Genomic DNA, 27,159 nt, shown 5'->3' on the forward strand with positions numbered 1-27,159 from the left:
GCTCAGGTCATGATCTCCCAATTCATGGGTTCGAGCCCTGCATCAGGTTCTTTGTGCATAGCCCAGAGCCTGGAGCCTGCTTCAGATTCTGTCTCCCTCTCTCTCTACCCTACCCTGCTCACTCTCTCTCACTCTCTCAAAAATAAATATTAAAAAAATTTTTTTTAAAGAAAAATATCAGGAAATTTTACAAATGCTTAGAAATTAAACAACATATTTCTAAATAATACTTGGGTCAGGGGCGCCTGGGTGGCGCAGTCGGTTAAGCGTCCGACTTCAGCCAGGTCACGATCTTGCGGTCCGTGAGTTCGAGCCCCGCGTCGGGCTCTGGGCTGATGGCTCAGAGCCTGGAGCCTGTTTCCGATTCTGTGTCTCCCTCTCTCTCTGCCCCTCCCCCATTCATGCTCTGTCTCTCTCTGTCCCAAAAATAAATAAATGTTGAAAAAAAAAATTAAAAAAAAATAATAAATAATACTTGGGTCAAAAAAAATCACATTGGAGGGGCGCCTGGATGACTCAGTCAGTTAAGAGTTGACTTTGGCTCAGGTCATGATCTTGCAGTTTGTGGGTTCGAGCCCTGCATCAGTCTCTGTGCTGACAGCTCAGAGCCTGGAGCTGCTTCAGATTCTTTGTCTCCCTCTCTCTCTGCCCCTCCCCCACTCATGCTCTGTCTGTCTCTCTCAAAAATAAATAATAAAACATTAAAAACATTTTTTTAATCACATTGGAATTTAGAAATATTTTTAATTGAAAAATAGTGAAAACAAAACCTCAAAATTTTTAGAATGCAGCTAAACAAGTGCCTAGAAGGAAATTTATAGCATTAGATGCTTATTTTAGAAAAGAGAAATTTATTTCATTAGTGAACTAAACTTCTTAAGAAACAACAACAACAACAAAAAAAGAAATTCAAATCAAAGTAAGCAAAGTAGGAAATAATAAAGAGCAGAAATCAATAAAATAGGAATAGAGAAAATTAATGAAACTGAAAGCTGGTTCTTTGAGAAAATCACATTAATAACCCCCTAGTCATATTAACCAGGAGAAAAAGAAGATACAAATTGCCAAAATCAGGAATGCGAGAGTCTATCATTATAGACCCACAGACATTAAAAGGATAAGGGAATGTCATGAGCAACTTTATGCCAATAAATTTGACAGTTTAGATGACATGGACAAATTCCTTGAAATAACAAATGACCAGAGCTCCTTCGAGAAGAAAGAGATAACTTGAATAACTTCATAGCTGTTAAATATAAATTGAATTTGTTGTTTAACACTTTCCTGCAAGGGAAAGATGCCCTGACAGGTAAATTCTATCAAATATTTAAGGAAGAAATTATACCATTTCTACACAAACTGCTCCAAGAAGTTGAAGTGAAAGGAACACTTTATAAGGCCAATGTTACCTCAACACCAAACCAGACAAAGACATTACATAAAAAGTAAACTACAGACCAGCATGTGCCATGAACAAGATATGAAAGTCCTTAACAAAATTCTAACAAATTGAGTCCAACCTTATGTAAAAGATAACAGGGACAATATATTAAAAAGGACCTGTCATGACTAGGCAGGGATGGGGAGCATTGTCATCTGTCAGAAGCATAATGATGACTGCCCTCTCTGATGGAGTTGACAGGGAGATATTGCCATGGAACTGGGCTCTCTTGGTATCACTGAGGATACCAAGACCACTTGGCAGCACTTAATTCTCAGATGTATTATTGTAAAGAGCAAAAAGGCTGGAAGGCAACCATTTGTTAGCTCATCTTTTACCTTTGTTACTACAAAATCCAGAACTCCCATTTAAATTTCCACAGAGAAAACCTCACAAAGAGGCATCATGGAAATTACCTTAAAAACTTGGGTCTCTTCTTTTAATAATAGGTACATTGAAGATGTAAGAAGAGAATATGAACTAACATTAAAAATTCTCCAGGGATGGGGCACCTGGGTGGCTCAGTTGGTTGAGCATTCAGCTCTTGATTTTGGCTCAAGTCATGATCTTATAGTTTGTGAGATTGAGCCCCCATAGTGCTGACAGCATGGAGCCTGCTTGGGATTCTGTCTCCCTCTCTCTCTGCCCTTCCCCTGCTCACTCTCTCTCTCTCAAAAATAAACACTTTTTAAAAATAAATAAAAATAAATTCTCCTAGAATGACCTGTTTTATTCTTATAATTATTGCTAAGATTTTTATAATCTAGATTTTATTGTTGTTAACCATTGCATTTCAAGGCTTAATGAAAATGTTTCTGTTTATAAGTCCTGTTTATAATTAATGGTAAGACTAGATAAAATTCTAGATTTTTGTTTTTGTTTGATTTCATTAAGGGACATCTAGGGTTAGAGCTACAGAGTGTAGCTGTACAAGAAAGCCCTGTACTGTTTCCTTATTTGGACAGATTATTTCTCCTATGTTAGCATCTACTTAAGACCTCTTATTTTTTTCTAATTCATTATTACATATGAAAGGCAATAAATTTAAATGAGGGAGAGGAAAATGTGGGATAAAAAGAGTATAAAGATCTTTTTGAGAACTGTGGGGCTTTCCAGCAATCCATGAAAATTCTTTAAATTCCCTTTTTGATGAAATTCTGAAATTTTTCACATTCATAGGTCCTAGTTTTAGATCTTTTAGCATTGATATACGAATTTGTTTAGTTCCATTCAGAGAGAGTTGTTAAAGTAAATGTATGAGAGATGTGAGAGAGAATATGTAAGGGATCGTTATATTTTGGTTTCGATTATTTAAAGTTCATGGTGGAGATGAAATGATCATCAGCAACTTTTAAAAAAATATTACTACTGCTCTTATTATCTAGTCACGAATTTGGATAATAATGAACAAATTAATCTCTAGGTTTATGGGTGTTTTGTTTTTTTTTAACTTGTTTTACTCTCTTTTTTAGCTACATTGACAAGCTATTCTGAAAACGTGGAACGCACAAAATATGTTGGGGAAAGCAGTAAAGAATTAGGATCTGGAGGAAACCTGAAACCTTGGCAGTCTCAAAAATCCAGTATGGATTCGTGTTTGTATCGAGTAGATGAAAACATGACGGCTTCCACCTATAGTCTGAATAAGATCCCTGAGAGGAATTTGGAAACTGTTCTATCGCAGTCAGTACAGTCTATTCCTCTGTATCTTATGCCACGGCCAAATTCAGTAGCAGGTAAGAGTTTTTAAAAATTGACCATTTTACTGGCGTGTATACTGAAATGAAAGTAAATTCTGCTTTAACAGAATTTTCTATTCATCTTCTTTGACTGTTCTTTTGTGTGGCTAATATGCATGTGGATATCTTTTTGAACCTGGGGGAAGGCTCATGCTCAAGTGGTGATTCTGCTCCCAAAATGTGTAAAAACACTCACAAAATCATAAGTAAAACCTGTAAAGTGTATGGTTGAATTTCTTAAAGTATTTTTTTCATATCTGAAGTCTTTGAAAAGATTTCAGTCTGTGGTTTTTAAAAACATTAGTTTAAAAAAAAAACATTAAATTGAAGAGTATTTCAGTAGAATTTATATTATTAGAAATCATCATCCATAGTTTGAAGGAGAGGCAGGCAGGCAAGAATTTAGCTTCCCAGTCCATGAGCTCAATATTTCCACCATATCCATCCTATCGTAGAAGAATCACCAGGTACCTACAAGTGCTAAAGAAGAACTCAGACACTACTAGCAGGCTCAGTCAGAAAGTCATAAAGGAATGTCAAGGGATGCCTGGGTGCCTCAATCGGTTAAGCGTCTGACTCTTGATCTTAGCTCAGGTCATGATCTCAGTCATGAGAGTGAGCCCTGCATGCGTAGAGTCCGCTTAAGATTCCTCCCTCTGCTCCTGCACCACGCACATGCATGCGCTCACTAGCTCTCTCTCTCTCTCTGTCTCTCTAAATAAATAAATAGATAAATAAAGAAATAAATAAATAAAAGTTTTTTAAATAAAGTAAAAAAAGAGAAGAAGTCAGACCAGGAGCTTTTGCAGATAGTTGGGCAGTCGGGCATTTTCAAAATGCAGCATCATCTACACTTTGTCCCTAATACGAAATCATAGTCGTGATTGTCTGTCTTACTTGCTCGATGAATGCCTAAAAGGTTTATCTCACGGACACAAAATAATAAAATACCTATTATAGTTAAGAGCTCTTATTTCCCAGGTGTAATGATTTATGTTATGCAGATAATAGTGTGATGCTTCTTGCCTTTTTGTACTTTTCTAAAACATTACTCTTTGTTCTGTCCTCTGGGAGACCATCAGCATCAGTCATCACATGTGATTATGTGGTGATGGCTCATCTGGAAGATCAGTAAGTGTAGACAATTTAATATGTATTTTTCAAGATTATTCATTTTTACATAGTAGCAAAAAACTTTTCCCTCCTAGGTTCTTTGGAATATGTTGGTCCCCAGGGATGATGTCATATTATACTTTAGAATGCTATAACTTAGAAAGGGCCAGGCAAATTCATCTTTCCAGGAGAGAAACATATAAACCCTTGCTTACATAAAATTGGGGAAATATAGCTACCAACCTTAATGGTACATCCCAATTTATTTAACTAAGCTACAGTGATTTCTAAGAAAGTTCTGGCTCTGTTATTTGAGAAGGGCATTGAGCATTTAGTAGAAGACAGAAATATAAGCTTCTCTTGTCCTCTCTTTACTGGAAAAATTATAAAATACTTTGCCCTTTTTTTTTTTTTTACATTTTAAATTGTATTTAATTTTATTTATTTTTTTAATATGAAATTTATTGTCAAATTGGTTTCCGTACAACACCCAGTGCTCATCCCAACAGGTGCCCTCCTCAATGCCCATCACCCACTTTGCCCTTCTTGAGCATAAATATCTGTAGATTTATTATTTTACCCTATGCAGATACTAGTGTGTACAAAGAGTTGTCCAGGACTAATTAGCCAGATATAATTCTTCCCTCTAAGGTTTTTTAACACTGCTGCTTTCTAGAAATCAGCACAAGGCAGCTTTCAGAAGTATCAGTGAGTCACCAATTATTTCTCTAATACATGTAGGAGAAATTAACTGTTAAGCTCTATCACAGAGAATAGAACCCAGTTTTCTATACCAGGTATTTTAATCACCAGGTTAAAAAAAAGTTTGCCACTTGAAATGTTTTTTTTTTTTTTTAAACTTCACAAAGCAAGCAAGAGTAGTAGGCGAAGAGTACACTCTTTCATTTACATGGATTGTAAGATTCTTGTTTATTTAGAATTTTATCTTGTAAGAACTGATATCCTAGTTACTTAATAAAATCTTTTAAGTTATGTTCAATTTTCAGGGAATTGTCATCTAATTTATGAATTTGGATGGCTTCTAAACTACCTCTCGTGATATATTTTTTGCTAACTGCCATTTACAAACTTTACCGCTTATAAGCATCAATATATTTGTGGCTACACTTAGACTTAAAGTTTTTGCATATTCTTTGGGACACTGACTTCAGCAAATATTAAGATAAGAATTTTATGGAGAATTACAGGATAGAATTCTAATTGACAACCATTGTTGTGTTTGTAAAATAGCATCAAATTTACAGTAACTTTGGTATATTTATAAATAATACAGTAATTTATAAAGTATCATACAGAGGAGGGAAGCATCTGAGTGCAAAGGAAAAGGGTAGAGAGGAATAGAAGACATCACAGAGAAGGACAAATAAGAAGTCACAGAAAAAAGAGGAAGGAGTTACTAAGAAGTTAAGTTGGCACATTATTTCAGCATGACCCAACCGTGGGATACAGTGAAGAAATAGTAGAAAATGATGTTGAAGGTGATACCAAGGAGCTTATATGCTCTGATGATAAATGTTAGGTTTATTTTGTTGCTAGTCAGGAGTATAAGCAGGAGCTGTACTATCAAATATGCTGTTTAGAAAATGGCTGAATAGCCATCTGTATAGGATGGACTGAAGGAGGAGAGCCAGGAGTTAGAGAAGATAGTTCTTTAAAAGCTTGTGGTATTATGCAGTATTATAGAGAGTGAATCATCAGGTATCATCAGTAGAGTTGAGAAAATGGTTTAGGAGAGTTTCTTCTTTTTTGCCTTAAAAAATAGCATTTATTAGATTTTTTTTTAATATAGAGAAATAACAAGGAAGAAAACAAAACAAAAATGAGCCATAATTTCCTTTCCCAGTGGTTCCTGCTGACATATTCTAGAAATTAAAAAAAATCATGTGTGTTACATAATAAATATGCAAATCAAATAAAAATTCAAATTCAAGCAAAAAAATACAAAAGAAAAAGGGAAAGCCTTCCCTTTCCACCTAGTTCCCCTCTCCAATGATAAAGTGATTAGGGTAAGTATGGGCAATCTGTAGCATTAAGTCTTAAGCTTAGTTTTCTGAATATAAATTTGGATGTTCATACACCTTTAAATTAAAATTCTAAGATATGAAAAATAAAAACTACTGTCTTTTATTGTTTTCAAAATGTGAACCACTACTGCATGTTTATTTTTTAAGCCCTTTGTAGTTGGAAGGAAGTGGAGAACCTTGTGGATTTGCGGTTGCATGGCAGAAATTATCAGAGAGTAGGATGTCTCTGGTCATCCTGGATGTCTTAAAAGGAGACTGGCTGTGAATTAGAGGGATGTGGGAAGCAGGAAATGTTCACTTGCAGCAGCTGTCCTCAGGGCTTTGTGTGAAAATGAGGAGTCTTCAAGGAATTATAAGCAGCAGAAGTCAGTTACAATATAAACTCTTACCATCTACTTGTTAATGTTTGGAGCTGCACATTTTCCTAAGAAAAGGATCTTAAGAATCAGGTAAATGCAAAATCAGAATCATGGGGGATTTGGATGAATCCAATCAGAAGCTTAGTGAGGATTTTATAAAGAGGAAAAAATGGGCTTTTCAGCAGTCAGAGTGTTGGCTTTATGAATCAAGGGCATAAGGACAGCAGAGTGGCTTCTTGCCCAGGCTGTAGCAGACAACGTCATCCAAGATCCCTGCTCAGGTCAGCCAGAATGATAATCGTGCTACTAAAACCTGTTTTCACTAGTAACACCTGATCTAAGAAGAAACAATTCAAACGGGTTTTATACTCAATATAGAGTTGCCTCTGGAATGTTTTGTACCAAATGTCTGCTGGATTTTTTTTTTCTGCCCACTTATTTAAGTTATTTTGACTTCAAAAAAGTATGTCAGTTAAATGTTCTATAAATGAGTCAGCTGTTCCAATCCTATGAAGTCTCAAAAAAAAATATATATATATGTATATATATATATGCTCCCTTTTTCCACTTCCCTCTTGGACCTTTAATGACATAGATTTTACTTAGAGATAGATTTTACATAGAAGTTTACTTTTTAAAAACATTTTCTTTTCACATAAAATTTTTTAAGTAGATTTGTTTTTCCTCTTTCTTCAGTTCACTTCGACTTACCTAATTATCTCCTATGCTTGTATCTGGAAAGTGTTCATTAAATATAGTATTAACTTGATGAAATTATCTCGAAAAAAATTGGCCAGCACAGTTTCAAAGTAAGAGTACCACTATGAGGTGGGGATATGTGTGTCCCTATAGATCTGTCATTGGTATTTGTATGTGATGATGATGTGCAAGGCATTGTTGCTATAGCCACCTGCTTCATGCTTAGCTTTCAAATAACCCCATAAGACACAACCTAATTTTTTATTCATTGGTCATTTAAATGTAGTCAAACACAAAGTGTATATTAAATACAATTATTAGGCAAGCATTTATTGAGCATGTATGTGCCAGGCACTATTTGAAACACTTGAGAATCATCAGTAAACAAAACAGAAATTCCCCCCTCATGGACCTTACATTCTAGCCAGGGCAAATAAAATAATCTTAGTAAGTAAGTAATTTATATAGCATGGTAGAAAGCGATATGTACTTTAGAAAAAAATAGAAGAGGGAAGAGGGATCAGAAGGAAGGAAGGAAGGAAGGAAAGGAGGGAGGGAGGGAGCAAGGAAGGTTGGTTATATGAACATCATTGGAGCTGAGCATATTATCATAGTGATGTCTGTTAAGCATTAAACAGAGCAATGAAGAGGGTGAGGACAGAGCCAGATATATCTAAATCTACGTAGGACCAGTCTGGAATTCAGTTCTATATTAAGCATTATGTGCACGGTACTCTGATTTACTCTGAGGGGATAGGGTTATCAAAGATGAATCAGACATTACTTTCTCACCCTCAAGAACCTACTATAATAAGGAAAGACAGCCATGTAAGCAAGTTGCTGAATAACATAGGTCCTAATTAGCAATATACGTATGTGGTTGCTAAAGTGGAGAAGCAATTAATTTTGACTAGAGGATCTGTCAGGGAAGGAGAGAAGATATAGCCTTAGCAAATTTTGTGACAAAGATTGAGATGTTTGACAAACTAAGACGAAGACTTTCTCTCAGAAAGTGGCTTGCAAATAGAAGTTTCAAGAGATTATGAGGGAGAGTAAATGTGTACAACTAGCAGAACACAGAGCCCCAGCTAACAGAATCTCAGGTCTCCTGCCTCAGCTTTCCAATATTTATCTCATATTCCTTTAAATAATGGGCAAGAATTTTGAAAATGATTAAGCAGTGAGAAACAGAATAAGACTAAGGAGAATTATGATTTAATAAGGAAGAAAGGCTGTGAAAAAAAATATTGGAATATTTGATAAAGAAAATTGTTATACAGATATCAACAAAAAAGATTTTAATTGCTAACATAAGAAAAAGAACAAATGTTTTAATAGATGTAAGTAACACTAAATAAAATGTATTTGCAATCCTGATTAAAACAATAGTTCCCCATCGGCTGATTTCAAATCTGTGCCCTGAATCAGGGCTTCAGAGCTATAGCCCTTAATACCAAAGATCACTGCTTTTCCTTAGTTCACTGTTTGCCTATGAGTATTTGGATTTGTAAAGGAATGAACTGTTCATTCAGTGACTGTAGTATTTGTCTTTTTCCCCTAATGTCATCTGGCTGAAAGTGAGACATGTGCTCATTCCAAAACATATTTATGACATTTCTTGATCTTGTGAAATAAAGCAGTAGAACAATTGATGTCCATTTTCCTAGGAATTGTGATGGTGAAGATTAGTTTAGCAAAACTTGTTAAGTTCACATTAACCATTTATATTTAATAAATGTTGCCAGCAGCTCTTTGAATAGAAAGCTGACCCTGTGAAAACTAGGCTGTGGCTAAAAGTACCTGCCAGATCTTTCCATTAAAGACAAATGAGAATGGATTATCTGTTGCTCAAATCTGTACTCAAAGTATAGAGCTCCCTTTAAAAGAGTCATAGATGAACATAATATAGAAAAAAGAAAGACCCTGGGATTTTTTTTTTCTTAACACAGCTTTTTGCTCCACTCCATGTTGTATATTTCTCTATCATTCTGCCCACTGTTAATGAAATAAACGTCTTTTTATTAAAATGTATGAAACCATGTTAGTGTGTTGGCATGTAGAACCATTTTAATAAGAGAACCTTGCTTTAAAATTATATAATGTGCCATCAAATATTGCCATAACGGTAATTCAAAACTTAACATTCATCCACCTGTTAAGGTTTTGTTTGCATTGTGTTTTAATGTGAGTAAAAGATTCTCATTGTCACTGATAATTCTTTCATATTACTCTTCAGTTTATCAGCTTTAGAAAGTAACTTTACATATTTTTTCTTACTAAAAAAAAAATTACAAATTTGGGGCTTTTATTTGTTCTTTTGTTTCTTACTGTGGAAAATATTTGAAGCCTAGAGATTTATTAGCCTGCAATCACAGGCCTCTTCACTTTGCATACAAGGTCTTTATTATTGCCCAAGTTTGATTACTTATCTTTGAAGCCATAAAAAACAGAGTTGAGGGAAAGTGACAAAGATGAAGAAGGGATGAAAACTAAGATTCTTAAGAGAGAATTAAATCTATTTAGCTTTAAAGAGGGAGAGATGGTACAATGCAAATAGCACTCACTGGATTGACGGGCCAGATAGCTGGTTTTGAGGCCAGACTCTGCCATAAATGAGTGATTCACTGTAGACAAGTCACTCTGCTGTCTCCTAATATATAAAATGAGGGGATTTAACTAATTTAGGGTCAAAACACTTTGTATATAAAGACCATCTAGTAAATATTTTAGACTTTGCAGGCCAAAATGGCCTCTCTGGCAACTACTCAACTCTGTTGTAAATGACTACCTGATGAATAGGCAAGGCTGTGTTCCAATAAAACTTTATTTACAAAAATAGGCAAGAGGCCAGAATTCATCTACAGGCCTTAGTTTGCTGACCTCCGGACCAGATGACCTTTAAGATTCCTCTCACGTCTTCATTCTGTGATGCTGCTTTATTATCAACATACATATCTGAAAGGATTGCTTCTCCATTATTTTCTGTACCAGTTGGGGCTAGCCAGGAGGCAGGAACCACAGTTATTTTAACAGAAAATTCGATATATAAAGAATGGTAGACTATGTTTAAATGAACTGGAAAGGTAAAAAGAAAACACAGAGGTAGTATGGGTTTGGCAACTGCCGGAAGCAGCTACCACCTCTGAGCCTGTGGAACAAGAGGAGGGTGGGATTGTTAAACTATAGAAACTTGGAAGAAAGGCCCCACAAAGCTGAAACTCCGATCTCTGTGAAAGGAGCCCTGCTCAGCTGATGCTAATATTTCTGAGCTCCAAGGAGAGCTCTATGGGAATGGGACCTCTGAGGGTTCCCCCCCTTGGGGGTGGTGGGGGATAGCTACACATATGAAGAACCAAACAAAACAGACTTTGATTAAAGCAGGAGAGACACTATTAAACTTCAGAAAGAACTAATTCACAGAACCACATTAGAGTACCAGTGGGAATGGTGTAAGTCATCGTCCCCAGTGTTTTTAAATGAAAAATCGTGTAGTTATCTTTCCTGGATAGTTTTAATTTCAGAACGCAGAGATCAAGATTATCTCTTATTCCTCTGTTACTCTCCCAGTGGGAACGGTATAAGAGTCATTGTCTCCAGTGTTTTTAAATAAAAGATTAAATAGTTATCTATTCTGGATAGTTTTAATTTCAGAATGCGGAAATCAAGATTATCTCTTATTCCTTGGAGACTCTCCCACTGATGTGCAACATGGCATTTGACTTCCTTTCTTGGTTTAGTTCCCTAGACTAGCTTCCAGAGACTTTTATTTCCTCATAGAAAGTATATCTGTGATCTAGTTAAGTTCCTGTCATCTCGGTTTCCAGTAGACCCAAGTAACTAAGCTAATTGCATTAGTTGAAGGATGAGGGGAATATAGATCTCTGGCACATGTTCTCTCTGTTCTTTTCTGTTTTCCTCTATCTCTTTTCTCTTTTCTCTGTCTTTTCACTCCCTTTTTCAGCCCAGAGAGCACTTTGTGACTTTCTTTGTGCCACTTAGTCATAATCCACTGTGTATTGTTGTTTGTGTCTTACCTCAATTGGGGATGTGGACAATACTTCATTAGAGCTCTCCAGCCAAGAATGATCTCAGTTTGTTTCTTCTCACCCACTCAAAACAGTCACCAGAGGCAAACTGGCAGCTAAGCCAGGGAGGGCATCAAAAACAGGGCCTGGCACACAGTAAACTCTGGGTAAATAATTGTCATTGAATAACTGAGTAACCCCCGACACAGTATCTTACATAATTGGCAACAGATTGAATCAACAGTTTCATTAATAATTTATAAGCTCTAAATAATTATTTTCTGACAGAAGTTTGGGGGTTGTGTTGTTGTTGTTAAAAACTATTTTTGTGCCCAGCACTTTCTGATTCTTAATTTCTTCATTTTTTGGTTTATTGTGAATGGACCCAACAGCTCTCAGTATACAGCAGTGCCAATACCCATTTATCCCCCTTTCTTGTGCCATTTTCTCTCTCTGTGTTGTGCCTGGGTTAAAGGGTTTCTTCATTCAATGGGAGACCATTATTACCTATGTTCAGAGGGCAACAAAGTGCTTTTTAGAATTCATGGACGTTGACAGTTCCCTAAATGCTCTTTAGCAGTTCTCAGTCTGTTGTCCCAGGTGCCCATCTTTCTAATATATACATACAGGTGAAAAATGTTTTCAGAATGTTTTCATGTTTCATTCTTGAACATGAAGGGAAAATGTTGAAAATAGAACTTCATGTTTTTCTTACAGCTCAATCTGATGATGTTTATACCTTGTTCTACAAATGGCATTTGTGACCCAAAAGAAGCGAAAACTAATAGTCTTTGTTATCGAGTACTAATGTGTTTGCTAACTTGTTGCCAGTACTCTTCATAAGCTCAGGCAGTTGATAGTGATGAAGGAGATGAAGACGACTCTTGACATTTTTTTCCCTGGAACATGTTCTAGACACTGGTGAGGACATTGAGTTCAGCAAAACTCCTGGTAAATATATATGCTGGAGTAATCTCTGATTCCCAAGTTTGGGAGGTACAGACTAACTGAAAGTTTTCTAAGCTTACGTATTCTGACTAAACTTTTCTGTCTTGTCAGCCACAAGCTCTGCCCACTTGGAGGACCTTGCTTACCTGGATGAACAGAGACATACACCATTGAGAACTTCTCTTCGAATGCCGAGGCAGAGCATGGGCGGTGCTCGCACACAACAGGATCTGAGAGGTTAGAACCCCAGAAGGACTTTTTCTGGGGATGCCCAGGCGAAAATGGAAATGGGCAATAGGCGAAAAGTTTCTTTGTTTCCAGTTTCCACGCTCACTTAAGTCTCCCTTAACCATAAGCCTATAACCATAGAATAGAAAGATAAACACAAATACATTATACTCATCATATACATTGTAATTTTGAACAGTTGGAAGCATTGATTCCTGGAAATTCTGAAAGAAAACAAGGGTAAAAGTGGTGATGGGGGAAACAACCTTTTTAAGGTCCTGGATTTCAGAAGTGAGTGTTGACTAACTTCAGCCCTAGTCACCCAGGTGAACTTGGTGCTAATAGTTACGTGTTTTGTAGAGAATGTATTTCATTTTCATTCTAGTGGCCATTTCTAGTGATGCACAGTACTTTTATTTACTTGGAGTCTCAGACAGTGCTTTTAGTCCTGTCCTGGCAACATCTAAACAACTTAGTCCTTTTCCCACTCAGGCACCTGTTTCTTTACACTCTTTATACATACTGCATGTTTCTGCAGTCAGGAACCTGATCTTTTCAAAGACTCTCATTTTGTTGATCATTTCAAAGACAGTCTAATTGAGAGACCTGTTTGTTGTATCACTGCTTGTGCCTCTTATTTATTTGTTCAAAATGAACCAAACTGTCTCCAATAGCCTTAACAAATAGATGGTCTGCTTCCTCTAGTACCTAGTAATCCATAGCTCTACTCCCCCAAGTGCATTTTTCATTTTACTTATAGATTATGTTCGTCTTTCCTTTGGTCTCCTCCTCACCCCTTGTCCAGTGCTAATCTATATGGCACCACATGCATAACTCACACAGGAAAGGATTCATTCATGCCTGCTCTCCATTCTGGAATTCATTATGCTGAGTGTTTTTCAATGACTGACCCAGTAGGAGCATAAAATAATTGATTGTATTGCTGCAATTACCATACCTCGGTCAACTATAGTGAGTTGATGACCTCAGTCAGTTTTAGTTCCCAATCCTATTCATCCTGCTCACCATTTCTTCAGTTAACCACATGCTGGTTGCTTAGTAGATACAGTTGTGTATTTCTAGCCCAGAAAGGAATTGCATTCAGCTTTATTTTAGTGCTGATAGATTGATTATATCCAAAGCCTGAATAAATCTAGTCAAAAGACTAAATAAATGATTTGTGCCAAAACCAGAATGCATAGCCGTAATAAAACAGGTTGGACACATGATTTCACTCATATGTGGCATTTGAGAAACAAAACAAATGATCATAGGGGAAAAAAAGAGAGAGGCAAACCAAGAAACAAACTCTTAACTATAGACAACAAACTGATAGTTACCAGGGGGGCATAGGTGGTGGGGATTAAGGAGGGCACTTGTGATGAGCACTGGGTATTGAGCTGTGTAGTTTTGAGAACCCTTTGTGTTGGGTTCTGTTGATACTTGATGGTATATCTCCGCTCTATATAAAGATTTAGTAAGATCTTTGGCAGATGTATTCTAGTGAGCTTGATATTTAGACACTGGTATCACTTGTATCTAGAAAACAACAGAAATCTTTTCTATTGCACTGAGCTTCAGCCTAAACGTTCAGTAAAACCAAAGTAAATCCAACGATTTTTCAAAGCATGCCTAAATCTTTAGGGAGCTCTCTGCCCAAATAATGCATTCCTAACAAAAGCAATTGTATATCCTTTACAGATTGTGTTTCATCTTATTGTTTACACTAGAACTTAAAGACACAGTTTTCCATTGATACAGGTGCTATGATATTAGTGTTTCAGCTCCTTAACGTTGTCTTTTCTTTCAAGACCTTTTCTTTTAGCACTCTAAATGGTTAGAACATACCATTCAGTTGAGTGCTTTAATCTGTAAGAGACTGGATATTTACTAAGCAGTATTTGCCTTCTAAAATTAGCATACTAATCTTCCCTCAAAGAGTAATATGTTATCTTAATTGCTGTTTACAAATGAATTCTGTGTCTTACCATATGACTTAAAACACATTTACAAGAAAGGAAAGCAAACTTGGATTGACTTTCCTTATATTTCTGTAGACCTGCTTGACAAACCTTTATAATTTGTGCTTCTTACATCCAAAACATTGCACTTTATCACAGAAACAGAATCATATTGTTTTCCTGGCATAATTTTAGAAAACATGTCACATCATGCTTTCTATTTTATTTAAAAGAACATACAAATTGCAGTCATGTTTTTGTTTTATATATTTTTCTTTGGTTGCAGTTGAAGTAAAACAACTTTACCCCCCAAAAAATAGTAAAGTGATTGAAACTTTTTGTAGTATACACTAAGATAAATCCTTGTACATTAAAGATATATCTTTCTATATTTTAAAGTATTACTCAAATTCTGTGAAATAGTTTCTTAATCACAGTTAAATGGGTTTTAAATCATAAGTGATGAGGGAGGGGCCCTGAGTGGCTCAGTCAGTTAAGCATCCAACTTTGGCTTAAGTCATAATCTCAGGGTTCATGAGTTCGAGCCCCACGTTGGGCTCTGTGCTGACAGCTTAGAGCTGTCCAAAGCTCTGCTTTGGAGTCTGTGTCTCCCTCTCTCTCTGCCCCTCCTCGGCTCACCCTCACTCTGTCTCTCTCTCTCAAAAATAAATAAACATTAAAAATAGTAATAAATAATAAAAAATAAATAAATCACAAGTGATGGGTTTTAAATGACCCTCAATCTTCAGTAGTGAGGTAGTGAATGGTCATGTACACTGTAGCCTGGCTACTAAATTTGCTGGCTGATTTGAAGTATGGAGATGATCTGAAATAATACTCTTGAGGATATGTCTGAAGAGGTATAAATCATTTATTGGGCACTTCAGGCATTCTTGCACTAGTCTGTTTAGAGCAGTGGTTCTCAAACTTTCTGGTTGTCAGCACCCTTTTACACACTTAAAAAAATCACTGAGGATTTGGGGCGCCTGGGTGGCTCAGTTGGTTAAGCATCTGACTCTTGATTTCATCTCAGGTCGTGATCTCAGAGTTTGTGGGATCGAGCCCACACGCTGTCAGTGTGGAGCCTACCTGGGATTCTCTCTCTCTTCTCTCTCTACCCCTCCCCTCACTTGTTTACTCTCTAAGTAAATAAACAAACGTTTTTTTAAGTTTATTGAGGACCCTAAAAGCTTGTGTCTATATGAGTTATATCTATTGATATTTACCATATTAGAAGTTAAAACTGAGAAATTGTTAAAATATCTGTTCATTTTTAAAAAAAAACAAGAGTAGACCTGTTCTTTGTGAATAATCATATAAGCTCTGGAAAATTCTTCTGTACTTGGGAAAGAATGAGTGTGGAAAAATACAGTAACCTTTTAGTATTATGAAAATAGTTTTGATTTTGTGGACGCCCTTGAAAGTATCTTCAAAACCCGCAGGGGTCCCCAGATCACACTTTAAGAACCACTGGTTTGGAGAGTACCACTGCAGTTGAAGTTAAGTGCCTTTACACGTTTAAGGACCACACATTCTATTTACAGAAATGCAAAAAAAGTGTAGTTTTAGAATTGGTTAGAAGTTGTTCATAAACACATTGTTTCAGAGAACAGGCAGAGAGCTGTACTTTTAATCTCCTGACTTAATTATTTTATGACTGGAAGTTTGTACCTCTTAATCCCCTCTATCTATTTCACCCATCCCCCTACCCACCTCCCCTCTGGTGGCCACCAGTTTGTTCTTTGTATTTAAGAGATGTTTGTTCATTTGTTTTTAGATTCTAAATATAAGTGAAACCATGAGGTATTTGTCTTTCTTTGTCTACCTAAGTTTTTCCCAGCTCTTTACACTTCCAAGCTGGCAGGACCTCCTGTAGCTGACAGGCCCTACTCTTCCAGCTTTGTTTGCAAGTACTTTTTGAATATTTGTCCTGAATTCACTTAGGTTTTAGGAGATACCTTCGTTCTGGAATTCTGTCTAAGCTGTCAGTGTATAATTCTTTACTCATCTTATCACTAGCATTTATTATGATAACTTTGTGTTAGAAGGACCAGCCTGTTTTCACTGATGTTCTTTAGTTGTGTTATTTCAGTGCAGTGACTAACACCTTACAGATTATTCCCAGATTTGATGCACAGTGGCTTTGTAATTGTCTACTGACCATTTTGTATGAAACTCAACACTTAATGCCAGAAAGAGTACATATGCAATAAATGTTTGCTTGAATTAATAAAAAGAGTACAGGCGTAGCTCGTTTGATAGTTACCTTAATAATAACTGCAATGGTTTGATCATCGTGATAGTGTTTTGACCACTGAAGCAGAAGTTGCTGGATAACATCTGAGCTACAAGTGGGGTATTAACACTAACATTTGCACAAAGAAAAAAAAAATAAAAGACTAGAAGGGAGATAAAATACAAAATAGAAAATTAAAATTTCTAAAAAAGTTAACATTTGCTTCATTAGTAAAAAGTCCCTTTTTTTTACTTCTCAAGACAGCTGTTTTGAACAACTGTTCTACCGAAATTGATGTTTCCAGATACCCAGCCCAACAATGGGGAAAAGGTCATTTAAGTGCACTGTCCAGGATCCCGCTGCAGCAAGTACTAGATTCCTCGCTGTCAACCATCCAAGAACCTGAGCTTTAATGATAAAATAGTTACAGCAGATTGTGTACCAGTATGGAATATATAGCTGGCTAACCAACCATAAGTGCCTTTTCTAGTCCCAAATCCTAATGTCTTTGAGAGATATTAATATGAAACATTATTAAAGTTTTTAACTCAAGTTTTTAAAATTATTTTGGGGTCCATTTTAAAAAATTCATCACCATTGTGTTAATGTGGAGTTATGCTTGAAGTAACCAACCTGAAACCTGTCACTCTTTCTGACCATCTTAATGGACTATCTTCTCCCACCAGAAAGACAGAAACTAAGTTTGCTGCTGAGCAAAAAGAAAGATAAAGGTTATTGGTTTTTATAGATAAATGTAATAAATCTTTTTTTTAAGTCTCTCTTTTTTTAATCTATGTATTTAAATTCAAGTTAGTTAACATACAGTATAGTATTGGTTTCAGGAGAAGAACCCAGTGATTCATCACTTAAACACCCAGTGCTCATTCCAACAAGTGCCCTCCTTAATGCCCATCACCCATTAGCTCATCCACCCACCCACCAAGATAAATATAATAAATCTTATGATGGAATATATAAAAAGGACAAGGGAGAATTAAAATACACAAAGCAAATCACAGCATACTGACCTCAAATAGTAGCTACTTGGGGTAAATTAACAGTAGATTATTAATGGTAATACTCTAACTTGCCTGATGCTAAATCATAATTACACTGTCCTGCTTTAAGAAATTACACATTCCTAATTAAAACTTATTTCCCAATGTATGTTCATTTCCTTGGGACTTGTACTGAATCCTGTAACTAAATGGCCATTCATAGGCATTGGATTTAGTTAATAGCTGCTTTAATGGATACTAGGTGAGAGGGCATATGTGCAAATGATAATCTGACTCATTGGCAGAATTTCTGTGAAATTGACCCTGCCACAATTATCGTGGCTTAGTCAAAGCAAAGAATTGAATTTTCATCAAATAAAATCAGTGTTTCACACTATTTGTGAGGCCCTTACTTTTCCAAAACAATGAATCCTTTATGAAGATGACTAAGATGCATGTCATGAAGCTAATATTCTTGCATTAGCCTACTGAGTCACACACCCCTGAGGGTTGTGAGTCATCTTGATCATGACCTGGCTGGCTCTCACATTTACAAGAGAATATTTCCATCAGCCTCTTCTCTCTCACTGTTCATTGTTTTGTTTTTACAAGATTAAACTTATTTCTTTATATTTAAAATCCAAAGATAAGGTTGCATGCACGTAACTGCCTACAGGTAAATATTAAATGCATAGATTGTCATATTCAGTTGTAAGAAGTTGACCCTTGCACCCCCAGCCAGCTCTTAAAAACTGAGAACAAACTGAGGGTTGATGGGGGGTGAGAGGGAGGGATGGGTGGGTGAGGGATATTGAGGAGGACACCTGTTGGGATGAGCACTGGGTGTTGTATGGAAACCAATTTGACAATAAATTTCATATTAAAAAAATTTTTGAAAATGTAGTATTCAACCTGGATATCTTTGAATGTCTGCTAGAAACTATGCTTTTTGGAGTAGTCTGGGTATGGTTTTTTAAAAGAAGATCACTACTTGTTAAAGTGGCTCTAGATAGGTGCACAGATCTTGTTTTTATGTAAGCCAGTCTTATTTGGTAAATTTCATCTTAAAGTGTGAGAATTCAAAAAGTAGCTAATATACAACAAAGTTCCCTCACAAGACCCTCTCCCTCACAAGGGAGAGATAACTTTAAGAGAAGAAAGAGACTGTAAAATACATAGTCTTATAATAGGCACAGACTGACTCCTCATATTAAATAACACGCTACTTAGGGGCACCTGGGTGGCTCAGTCGGTAAGCGTCCAACTTCAGCTCAGGTCATGATCTCGCGGTTTGTGAGTTCGAGCCCCATGTTGGGCTCTGCTGACAGTTCAGAGCCTGGAGCCTGCTTCAGATTCTGTGCGCCCCCCCCCCCCTTCTCTCTCCACCCCACCCCTGCTCGTGCTCTGTCTCTCTCTCAAAAATAAATAAAACATTAAAAAAAATAATAACACACTACTTAGAGAAAAGAAAGCCTGTGGAGTAACATGAGAGAGATTCTAATCATAAGTCTGCAAGAATAAATCTGAAAATATTCTTTTTTTTTTTTTTAATTTTTTTTAACATTTATTTATTTTTGAGACAGAGAGAGACAGAGCATGAGCAGGGGAGGGTCAGAGAGAGAGGGAGACACAGAATCCGAAACAGGCTACAGGCTCTGAGCTGTCAGCCCAGAGCCCGATGCGGGCTCGAACTCATGGACCGCGAGATCATGACCTGAGCCAAAGTCGGACGCCCAACCGACTGAGCCACCCAGGTGCCCCTGAAAATATTCTTAAATACCTTAAGTGCAATAAAGAAAAATAAGTAACCATTATGACATTTTGATGTTTTGATCTAAATTAGATTTAAACAAATTTTTTAAGTTTATTTATTTATTTTGAAAGAGAAAGGGAGAACACAAGCAGGAGAGGGGCAGAGAGAGAGAATCCCAAACAGCACGGACCCCAACTCAGGGCTCAAGCCCACAAAGCAAGAGACCACGACCTGAAACGAAATCAAGAGCTGGATGCTTAACCGATTGAGCCACCCAGGCGCCCCTGAGCTAAATTAGATTTAAAGAATCGCCTTCCCAGTTAATCTATCATTATTTTCTCCAAAAGTGAATAAATATTATTAAAGTAATCATATCACGAGTAAATTTACTTAGGTAACACTTTGCAAAAACATTTTTTGATTCTGTAAAATGATACAAGCTTTACAATCTTGTATCTAAAAGTTTTTTTATGGAATAACTTCCCAAGATAAAACAAAATATAGAACTGGAGAATTTCCTTTGTAGGACCATGGCTATTTCATCACTGAATGTTCACTTAAAATTGTTTAATCTTAAATTTCAAGTAATTAACCAGTTTTGATGCTCCAATAAAAATAAATCTCAGGTTTCACCTTCAAGGCCAGCAATTTAATAGCACAAAACTATGTTGACATAGTTACATAATTATTTTATAAAATGTTTCACATTTTAAAAGCTTTACTGTTTTTATATTTTCTCTACATTTTGAGGTATTCAACATGAGGAAACCAATAAAAAGTGACATTTGAGAGAGTTAGGTTTTCCCGATTTCTTTTACTATTTTCCAGAGATCTTTCTTCCCTTCCCGAAAATTCCAGTCAGCGGTGACTCCAGATTTTTCTCAACAAATGTTTTCCTTTAAGACCTATGTCAGAATGCTGAAATTTAATATGCAGTTATTCAGAGACTCAAAGTATTATTTACTAGAGTAAAATAAGCCTCTTCCCTTTTTTATCCCTGCATTAGTAGGATACAATGGACTTCTTGAAACGTTACAACAAATGTTGAGAATGGGACACTTTTAAACAGATATAAAAATGATAGCTTGCATTTACTGAAGTTCTTATTCTTTGTAGAGACAGTGCTAAGAGCTTTATACGTGTTCTTACTTAATCCTCGCAACCCTTTGATCTAAGCAGTGGTAATAAGGAGACAGGATTTAGAGAGGTTAAATAACTTGCCTAAGGTTACATGTCTAGTCATGGGCAGTGCCAGAATTCATTTCATATCTGGCAGACTCCAGAGCCTGTGCTCTTAACCATGGTACTGTACAGTGTTATAGACAGTATAATATAAAAAGCAGTAAGTCATGTAATAATGTAACAATACAATGGTTTATTGTAGATACTCAGGACTCTAATGCATTAGGTATGGGGGAGAGAACTGCATATCAGCACTAACTGCCAATGATTGTGGCGGCTCTGATCAGACAAGGTACCAGTGTGACTCAGCCCAAACTAGCTCCTACTTCCCCATTTCTATTAATAGTGCCCCAATTTTCCTCTCACCTGGCTTTAACTCTTGAAGTCATCTTTGAATCACTGTCTTCATTATCTCCTACATCCAGTCACTTATGATGCCCTGAGGATTCTACTCTCCTAGGTTCTCACATTCTTCCCATGTTCTCCATTCTCAGTACAGCTAATTAGCTTGTCTCCCTCCTCTGGTCTTTTCCATGTTTGAATCAAGCTGATGCCTGGCTTGCCAGATTAATCCTTCTAAAAAGCAGCTCAGATAATGTCATTTCTCTGTCTTACAGTTATCATCGCTGTCATCCTTCTCTAATACAGAAACCAGAAAAATAAGTAGTTTGGGAGAAGACAGATTATGGTTTGTTAGTACCTTAAAAATTCACTCTATTGATACTGTTCCTCAAAGTGGACACTGCCAGATGGACCATGAAACAGAACAGGTGGTGGACAAGAACTAAAGGAGTAGATATATTAGATAATGTATGAGAAACTGCCTAGACAGCACTTAATGAATTTTATTAACTTATTCAAAAACAAGGACTAAAATCACTTCCATCCTAGTTGAGAATTAACACAATAATCTGTACAGTCAGACCCTTTTCCATATAGAGTCCCAGACAGCAACTCAGTATGTTTTTAGCTGAGTTAACTGAACCATAACAAGGACAGGTAGAGTAATTAACAAAGAAGAAATAGATAAATAAACATATTAAACTATGTTTAAAATAAGGAGGGGAAAGTTGAATTATAATATGAAACATATATGGATATCTTTTTAGAGTACTTAAAAAGAGAGTAAAAAGGCAACTTGTGGAATGAGAGAAATACTTGCAAACCATATAACTGATAAAGAGTAGATATCCAAAATATATAAGGAACTCCTGTAACTCAATAGCAAAAAAATTAATAACCCGATTTTTAAAATGGGCAAAGGACTTGGATAGACATTTCTCCAAGGAAAACCTACAAGTGGCCAACAGGTATTTGAAAAGATGTTCAACATCACTACTTGTGAAGGAAATGAAAATGAAAATCACAATGATAGATCACCTCACACCTGTTAGAATGGCTGTTGGAAAACACACATATACAAAGAAAAGAACAAGACAAGGAGATAGAGAAATTGGAACCCTTGGTAACTGTTGTTAGGAAGGCAAAATGGTGCAGCCACTATGGAAAGCAGCACAATGGTTCCTCAAAAAATTAAAGATAAAACTACCATATGATCCAGCAATCACACACCTGGGTATATATCAAAAAAAAAAAAAACAACCCTGAAATCAGAATCCCAAAGAGATATGTGCACTCCCATGTTCATTCCAGCATTATTCACAATCGTTAAGAGGTGGAAAGAACCTAAATATCCATTGATGGATAAATGTGTAAAGAAAATGTGCCATATACATATGGTAGAATGTTATTCAGACATTAAAAAAGAAGGAAATACTGTCACATGCTAAAACATGGATGAACTTTGAGGACATTATGCTAAGTTAAACCAACCACAGGAGAACAAATACCACATGATTTCACTCATATAAGGTATCTAAAGTAGTCACACTCCACGAAGCACAAAATAGAATGGCAGATGCTAGGGCCTGCAGGGAGGGGAAAATGAGTTGCTATTCAATGGGTGTAAAGTTTTAGTCATGCCAGGTGAGAAAGTTGTAGAGATCTGTATGACATTGTACTTATATTGATGATCTTGTGTGCTTATTTGCCACCAAATGAGTATCTTCTTTGGTGAAGAAGCATCTGTTCAAATATTTTGTCCACTTTTTATTGGGTTTCTTTTCTTGTTATTGAGTTTTTGGGAGTTTATTATATAGTTTGGATATAAGTCCTTTATCAGATATAGGCTTTGCAAATATTTTTTCTCATAGTATGGCTTGTCTTTTCATTCTCTTCAGCAGTGTCTTTTGAAGGACTGAAGCTTTTAGAAATCCAATTTATGAATTTTTGTCATGATGGCTATGTTGTGTCTAAGATTTATTTGACTAACCAAAGGTCACAAGTATTTTCTCCTATATTTTCTTCCAGAAATTTTACAATTTTAGGTTTTACATTGAGGTCTATGATTAATTTTAATTTTTATATATGGTGCATGACATATGTGAAAGTGGTTTTTTGAGGTTTTGTTGTTGGGTTTTGTTTTTGTTTTGGGGTTTTTTGTTTTGTTGTTGTTGTTGTTTGCATGTAGGTATCCAATTGTTCAAACACCATTTGTTGTAAAGACCACAAAGAATTTTTTTAAGATTTGTAATTCTCATTTCTGGTGTTCTTCATTTCTTTGTGTTAATCCATATTTCTACCCAGTGACATTTTTCTTCTGCCTGGAGGGCTTTTAACCTTTCTTGTATTGTGGATCTGCAGCTGATTAATCTTTTCAGCTTTTATATTTCTGAAAAAGTCTCTATTTCACCATTACTTTTGAAAGATAAATTTAAATTTTCACTGGGTATATAATTTTAAGTTTTTTTTCCTTTCTATAATTTAAAGCTGTAGTTCCAATGTATTCCTTTTTTTTTTTTTTTTTAATTTACATCCAAATGAGTTAGCAAATGTGAAACAAGATTTCAGGAGTAGATTCCTTAATGCCCCTTACCCATTTAGCCCATCCCCCCTCCCACAACCCCTCCAGCAATCCTCAGTTTGTTCTCCATATTTATGAGTCTCTTCTGTTTTGTCCCCCTCCCTGTTTTTATATTATTTTTGTTTTCCTTCCCTTATGTTCATCTGTTTTGTCTCTTAAAGTCCTCATATGAGTGAAGTCATGATTTTTGTCTTTCTCTGACTGACTAATTTGACTTAGCATAATACCCTCCAGTTCCATCCACATAGTTATGCAAATGGCAAGATTTCATTCTTTTTCATTGCCAAGTAATACTCCATTGTGTGTGTGTGTGTGTGTGTGTGTGTGTGTGTGTGTGTGTGTGTATACACACACACACATATATATATACAAACAACACTTCTTTATCCATTTATCCATCGATGGACATTTGGGCTCTTTCCATACTTTGGCTATTGTTGATAGTGCTGCTATAAACATGGGGGTGCATGTGTCCCTTCAAAACAGCACACCTGTATCCCGTGGTTAAATGCCTAGTAGTTTAATTGCTGGGTCGTAGGGTAGTTCTATTTTTAGTTTTTTGAGGAACCTCCATACTGTTCTCCAGAGTGGCTGCACCAGCTTGCATTGCCACCAACAATGCAAAAGAGATCCTCTTTCTCTGCATCCTCGCCAACATCTGTCGTTGCCTGAGTTGTTAATGTTAGCCATTCTGACAAGTGTAAGGTGGTATCTCATTGTGGTTTTGATTTGTATTTCCCTGACAATGAATGATGTTGAGCATTTTTTCATGTGTCGGTTGGCCATCTTGATGTCTTCCTTGGAGAAGTGTCTATTCATGTCTTTTGCCCATTTCTTCACTGGATTCTTTGTTTTTTGGGTATTGAGTTTGATAAGTTCTTTATACATTTTGGATACTAACCCTTCATCTGATATGTCGTTTGCAAATATCTTCTCCCATTCTGTGGGTTGCCTTTTAATTTTGCTGATTGCTTCCTTCACTGTGCAGAAGCTTTTTATTTTGATGAGGTCCCAATAGTTCATTTTTGCTTTTGTTTCCCTTGCCTCTGGAGACATGTTGAGTAAGAAGTTGCTGCGGGCAAGATCAAAGCTATACTACAAAGCTGTAATCATCAAGACAGTATGGTACTGGCGCAAGAACAGACACTCAGATCAATGGAACAGAATAGAGAACCCAGAAATGGACCCACAAATGTATGGCCAACTAATCTTTGACAGAGCAGGAAAAGAATAACCAATGGCATAAGGACAGTCTCTTCAGCAAGTGGTGCTGGGAAAACTGGACAGCGACATGCAGAAAAATGAACCTGGACCACTTTCTTACTTTCTTACACCATACACAAAAATAAACTCAAAATGGATGAAAGACCTCAATGTAAGACAGGAAGCCATCCAAATCCTTGAGGAGAAAGCAGGCAAAAACCTCTTTGATCTTGCCCGCAGCAACTTCTTCATCCACTGTCTTCTTATTTGCATTATTTCTGACCAGAAATCTGCTGTCATCCTTATCTTTTGTTCCTCTGTACTTCATATGTCTTTTTATTCTGTGGCTGCTTTTAAGATTTTTCTTTTTATCTCTGGTTTTGAGTAATTTGATTATGTCGTGCCTTGTCATTTTCTTCATATGTCTTGGACTTTGGGCTCATTGAACTTCTTGGATCTGTGAGTTTATAGCTTTCATCAGATTTAGAAATTTTATAGCTATTGTTTCTTTAAACATATTTTCTGTCACCCACCTTACTAGTTATATTTGCCCACTTGGAGTTGTCTCACAGTTCACTGATGCTTTTTTTATTTTAGAGGATGTTTTTTCTCTGTATGTTTAATTTTGGATAGTTCATATTCCTATGTCTTTAAGGTCACTCATCCTTTCTTCTGTACTGTTAAATCAGTAATTTCATCTAGTATATTTTTCATTTCTGTTGTTGTGGGGTTTTTTTCCTGACAGTTCACTTCGGTCTTTTATATCTCCCATATCCCTACTTTTGAACACATAGAATATTGTTATAATTACTATTTTAATATCTTTCTCTGATAATTCTAACATCAGTGTCAGTTCTGGATCAGTTTCACTTGATTGATTTTTCTCCTAATTGTGCTTCTTTTTTTCCTGCCTCTCTGCATGCCTAACAATCTTTGTTTGGATGCCAGACATAGTAGATTTTACCTTACTGAATGTTAGATATTTTTGTATTTTTTTTAATTTTTTTAATGTTTATTTTTGAGAGAGAGAGCTGAGTGGGGGAGGGGAAGAGAGAGAGGGAGACCTAGAATCCAAAGCAGGCTCCAGGCTCCCAGCTGTCAGCACAGGGCCCGTAAGATCACAACCTGAGCCAAAGTCAGATGTCCGACCACCTGAGCCACCCAGGTGCCCCTGTATTCTTATAAATATGCTTCAACTTTTTTCAGGAATGTTGAAGTTATTTGAAAACAATATGATTAATTTTGGGTCCTTAAGATTTGTTGAGTAGACCCAGAACAATATTTATTATAGGTCTTAAATTTCTATACTGCTGAGACAAGACCTTTCTGGATATCCTAGCCAGTGTCCTGTAAATTGTGAGGTTTTCCATTCTGGCTGCAAGTAACAGGCACTGTTTCTGGCCCTATGAAAGCAGCAGGCTGTTTTCCCTCTAATCCTCTTGGATAGGTCATTTCCTGGCTTTGGGCAATTTTCTCACATATATATGCTAATCAGTACTCTACTTTTCACACATCTCCAGAATTATTACTGTTTTGCTCTCACCTTCTCAGAACTCTTTCCTTTGAACATTTGCTGCCTTGGTCTTGCTGAATTCTCAGTTCCATATCCTCAACTCAGGGAGTCTGCCAGCATCAGAATGGGTTTTCCCTCCCTACATCATGGTCTGGAAATTCTTTTAAGGCAGTAAGTGAGCATAGGATTTGCCTATTTGTTTTCCCTGTCTCAGGAATCATTATTTTTCATTGACTATGTCTAGTGTCTTGAAAACCATTGTTTTATATACTTTGTTTAGAAGTCTGTTTGGGGATTGTTTTGGGTAGGGGGGTAAATATAGTCCTTTTCACTCCATCTTGAGCAGGAATAGAAATTCATGTCATAGTTTTAAAAAGAAAATTATAGGTGAAGTGGACCAAAGCATAAACTCATCTCTCATTAGAAAATGACTGGCTTGAGGGGAGGGTAGGTGATGGGCATTGAAGAGGGCATCTTTTGGGATGAGCACTGGGTGTTGTATGGAAACCTAATTTGACAATAAATTTCATATAATAAAAAAAAAAAGAAAATGACTGGCTTGAGGGGTGCCTGGGTGGCTCAGTCAGTTAAGTGACGACTTTGGCTCAGGTCATAATCTCACAGTTCGTGAGTTTGAGCCCCCCATCAGGCTCTTTGCAGACAGCTCAGAGCCTAAAGCCTGCTTCGTATTGTGTGTCTCCCTCGCTGTCTGCCCCTCCCCTGCGCGCTCTCTCTCTCTCTCTCTCTCTCTCTCTCTCTCAAAAATAAATAATTATTAAAAAATACATATATA

At 36.5% G+C, this 27,159-nt stretch overlaps 1 protein-coding gene across 8 annotated transcripts in view; it reads left to right on the forward strand.

The window, feature by feature from the left end:
• Positions 1 to 27,159, forward strand: part of TANC2 (tetratricopeptide repeat, ankyrin repeat and coiled-coil containing 2) — a 376,040-nt gene that overhangs the window by 239,428 nt on the left and 109,453 nt on the right. For all 8 annotated transcript variants that reach the window (XM_047832304.1, XM_047832306.1, XM_047832307.1 and 5 more), the window contains 2 exons: positions 2,914 to 3,177; positions 12,481 to 12,606. In XM_047832304.1, coding sequence (XP_047688260.1) covers positions 2,914 to 3,177; positions 12,481 to 12,606 — 390 coding nt within the window. The remainder of the gene's footprint in view (positions 1 to 2,913; positions 3,178 to 12,480; positions 12,607 to 27,159) is intronic.

This window comes from Prionailurus viverrinus, chromosome E1 (genome assembly GCF_022837055.1).
Source record: "Prionailurus viverrinus isolate Anna chromosome E1, UM_Priviv_1.0, whole genome shotgun sequence".
Lineage (NCBI taxonomy): Eukaryota > Metazoa > Chordata > Mammalia > Carnivora > Felidae > Prionailurus > Prionailurus viverrinus.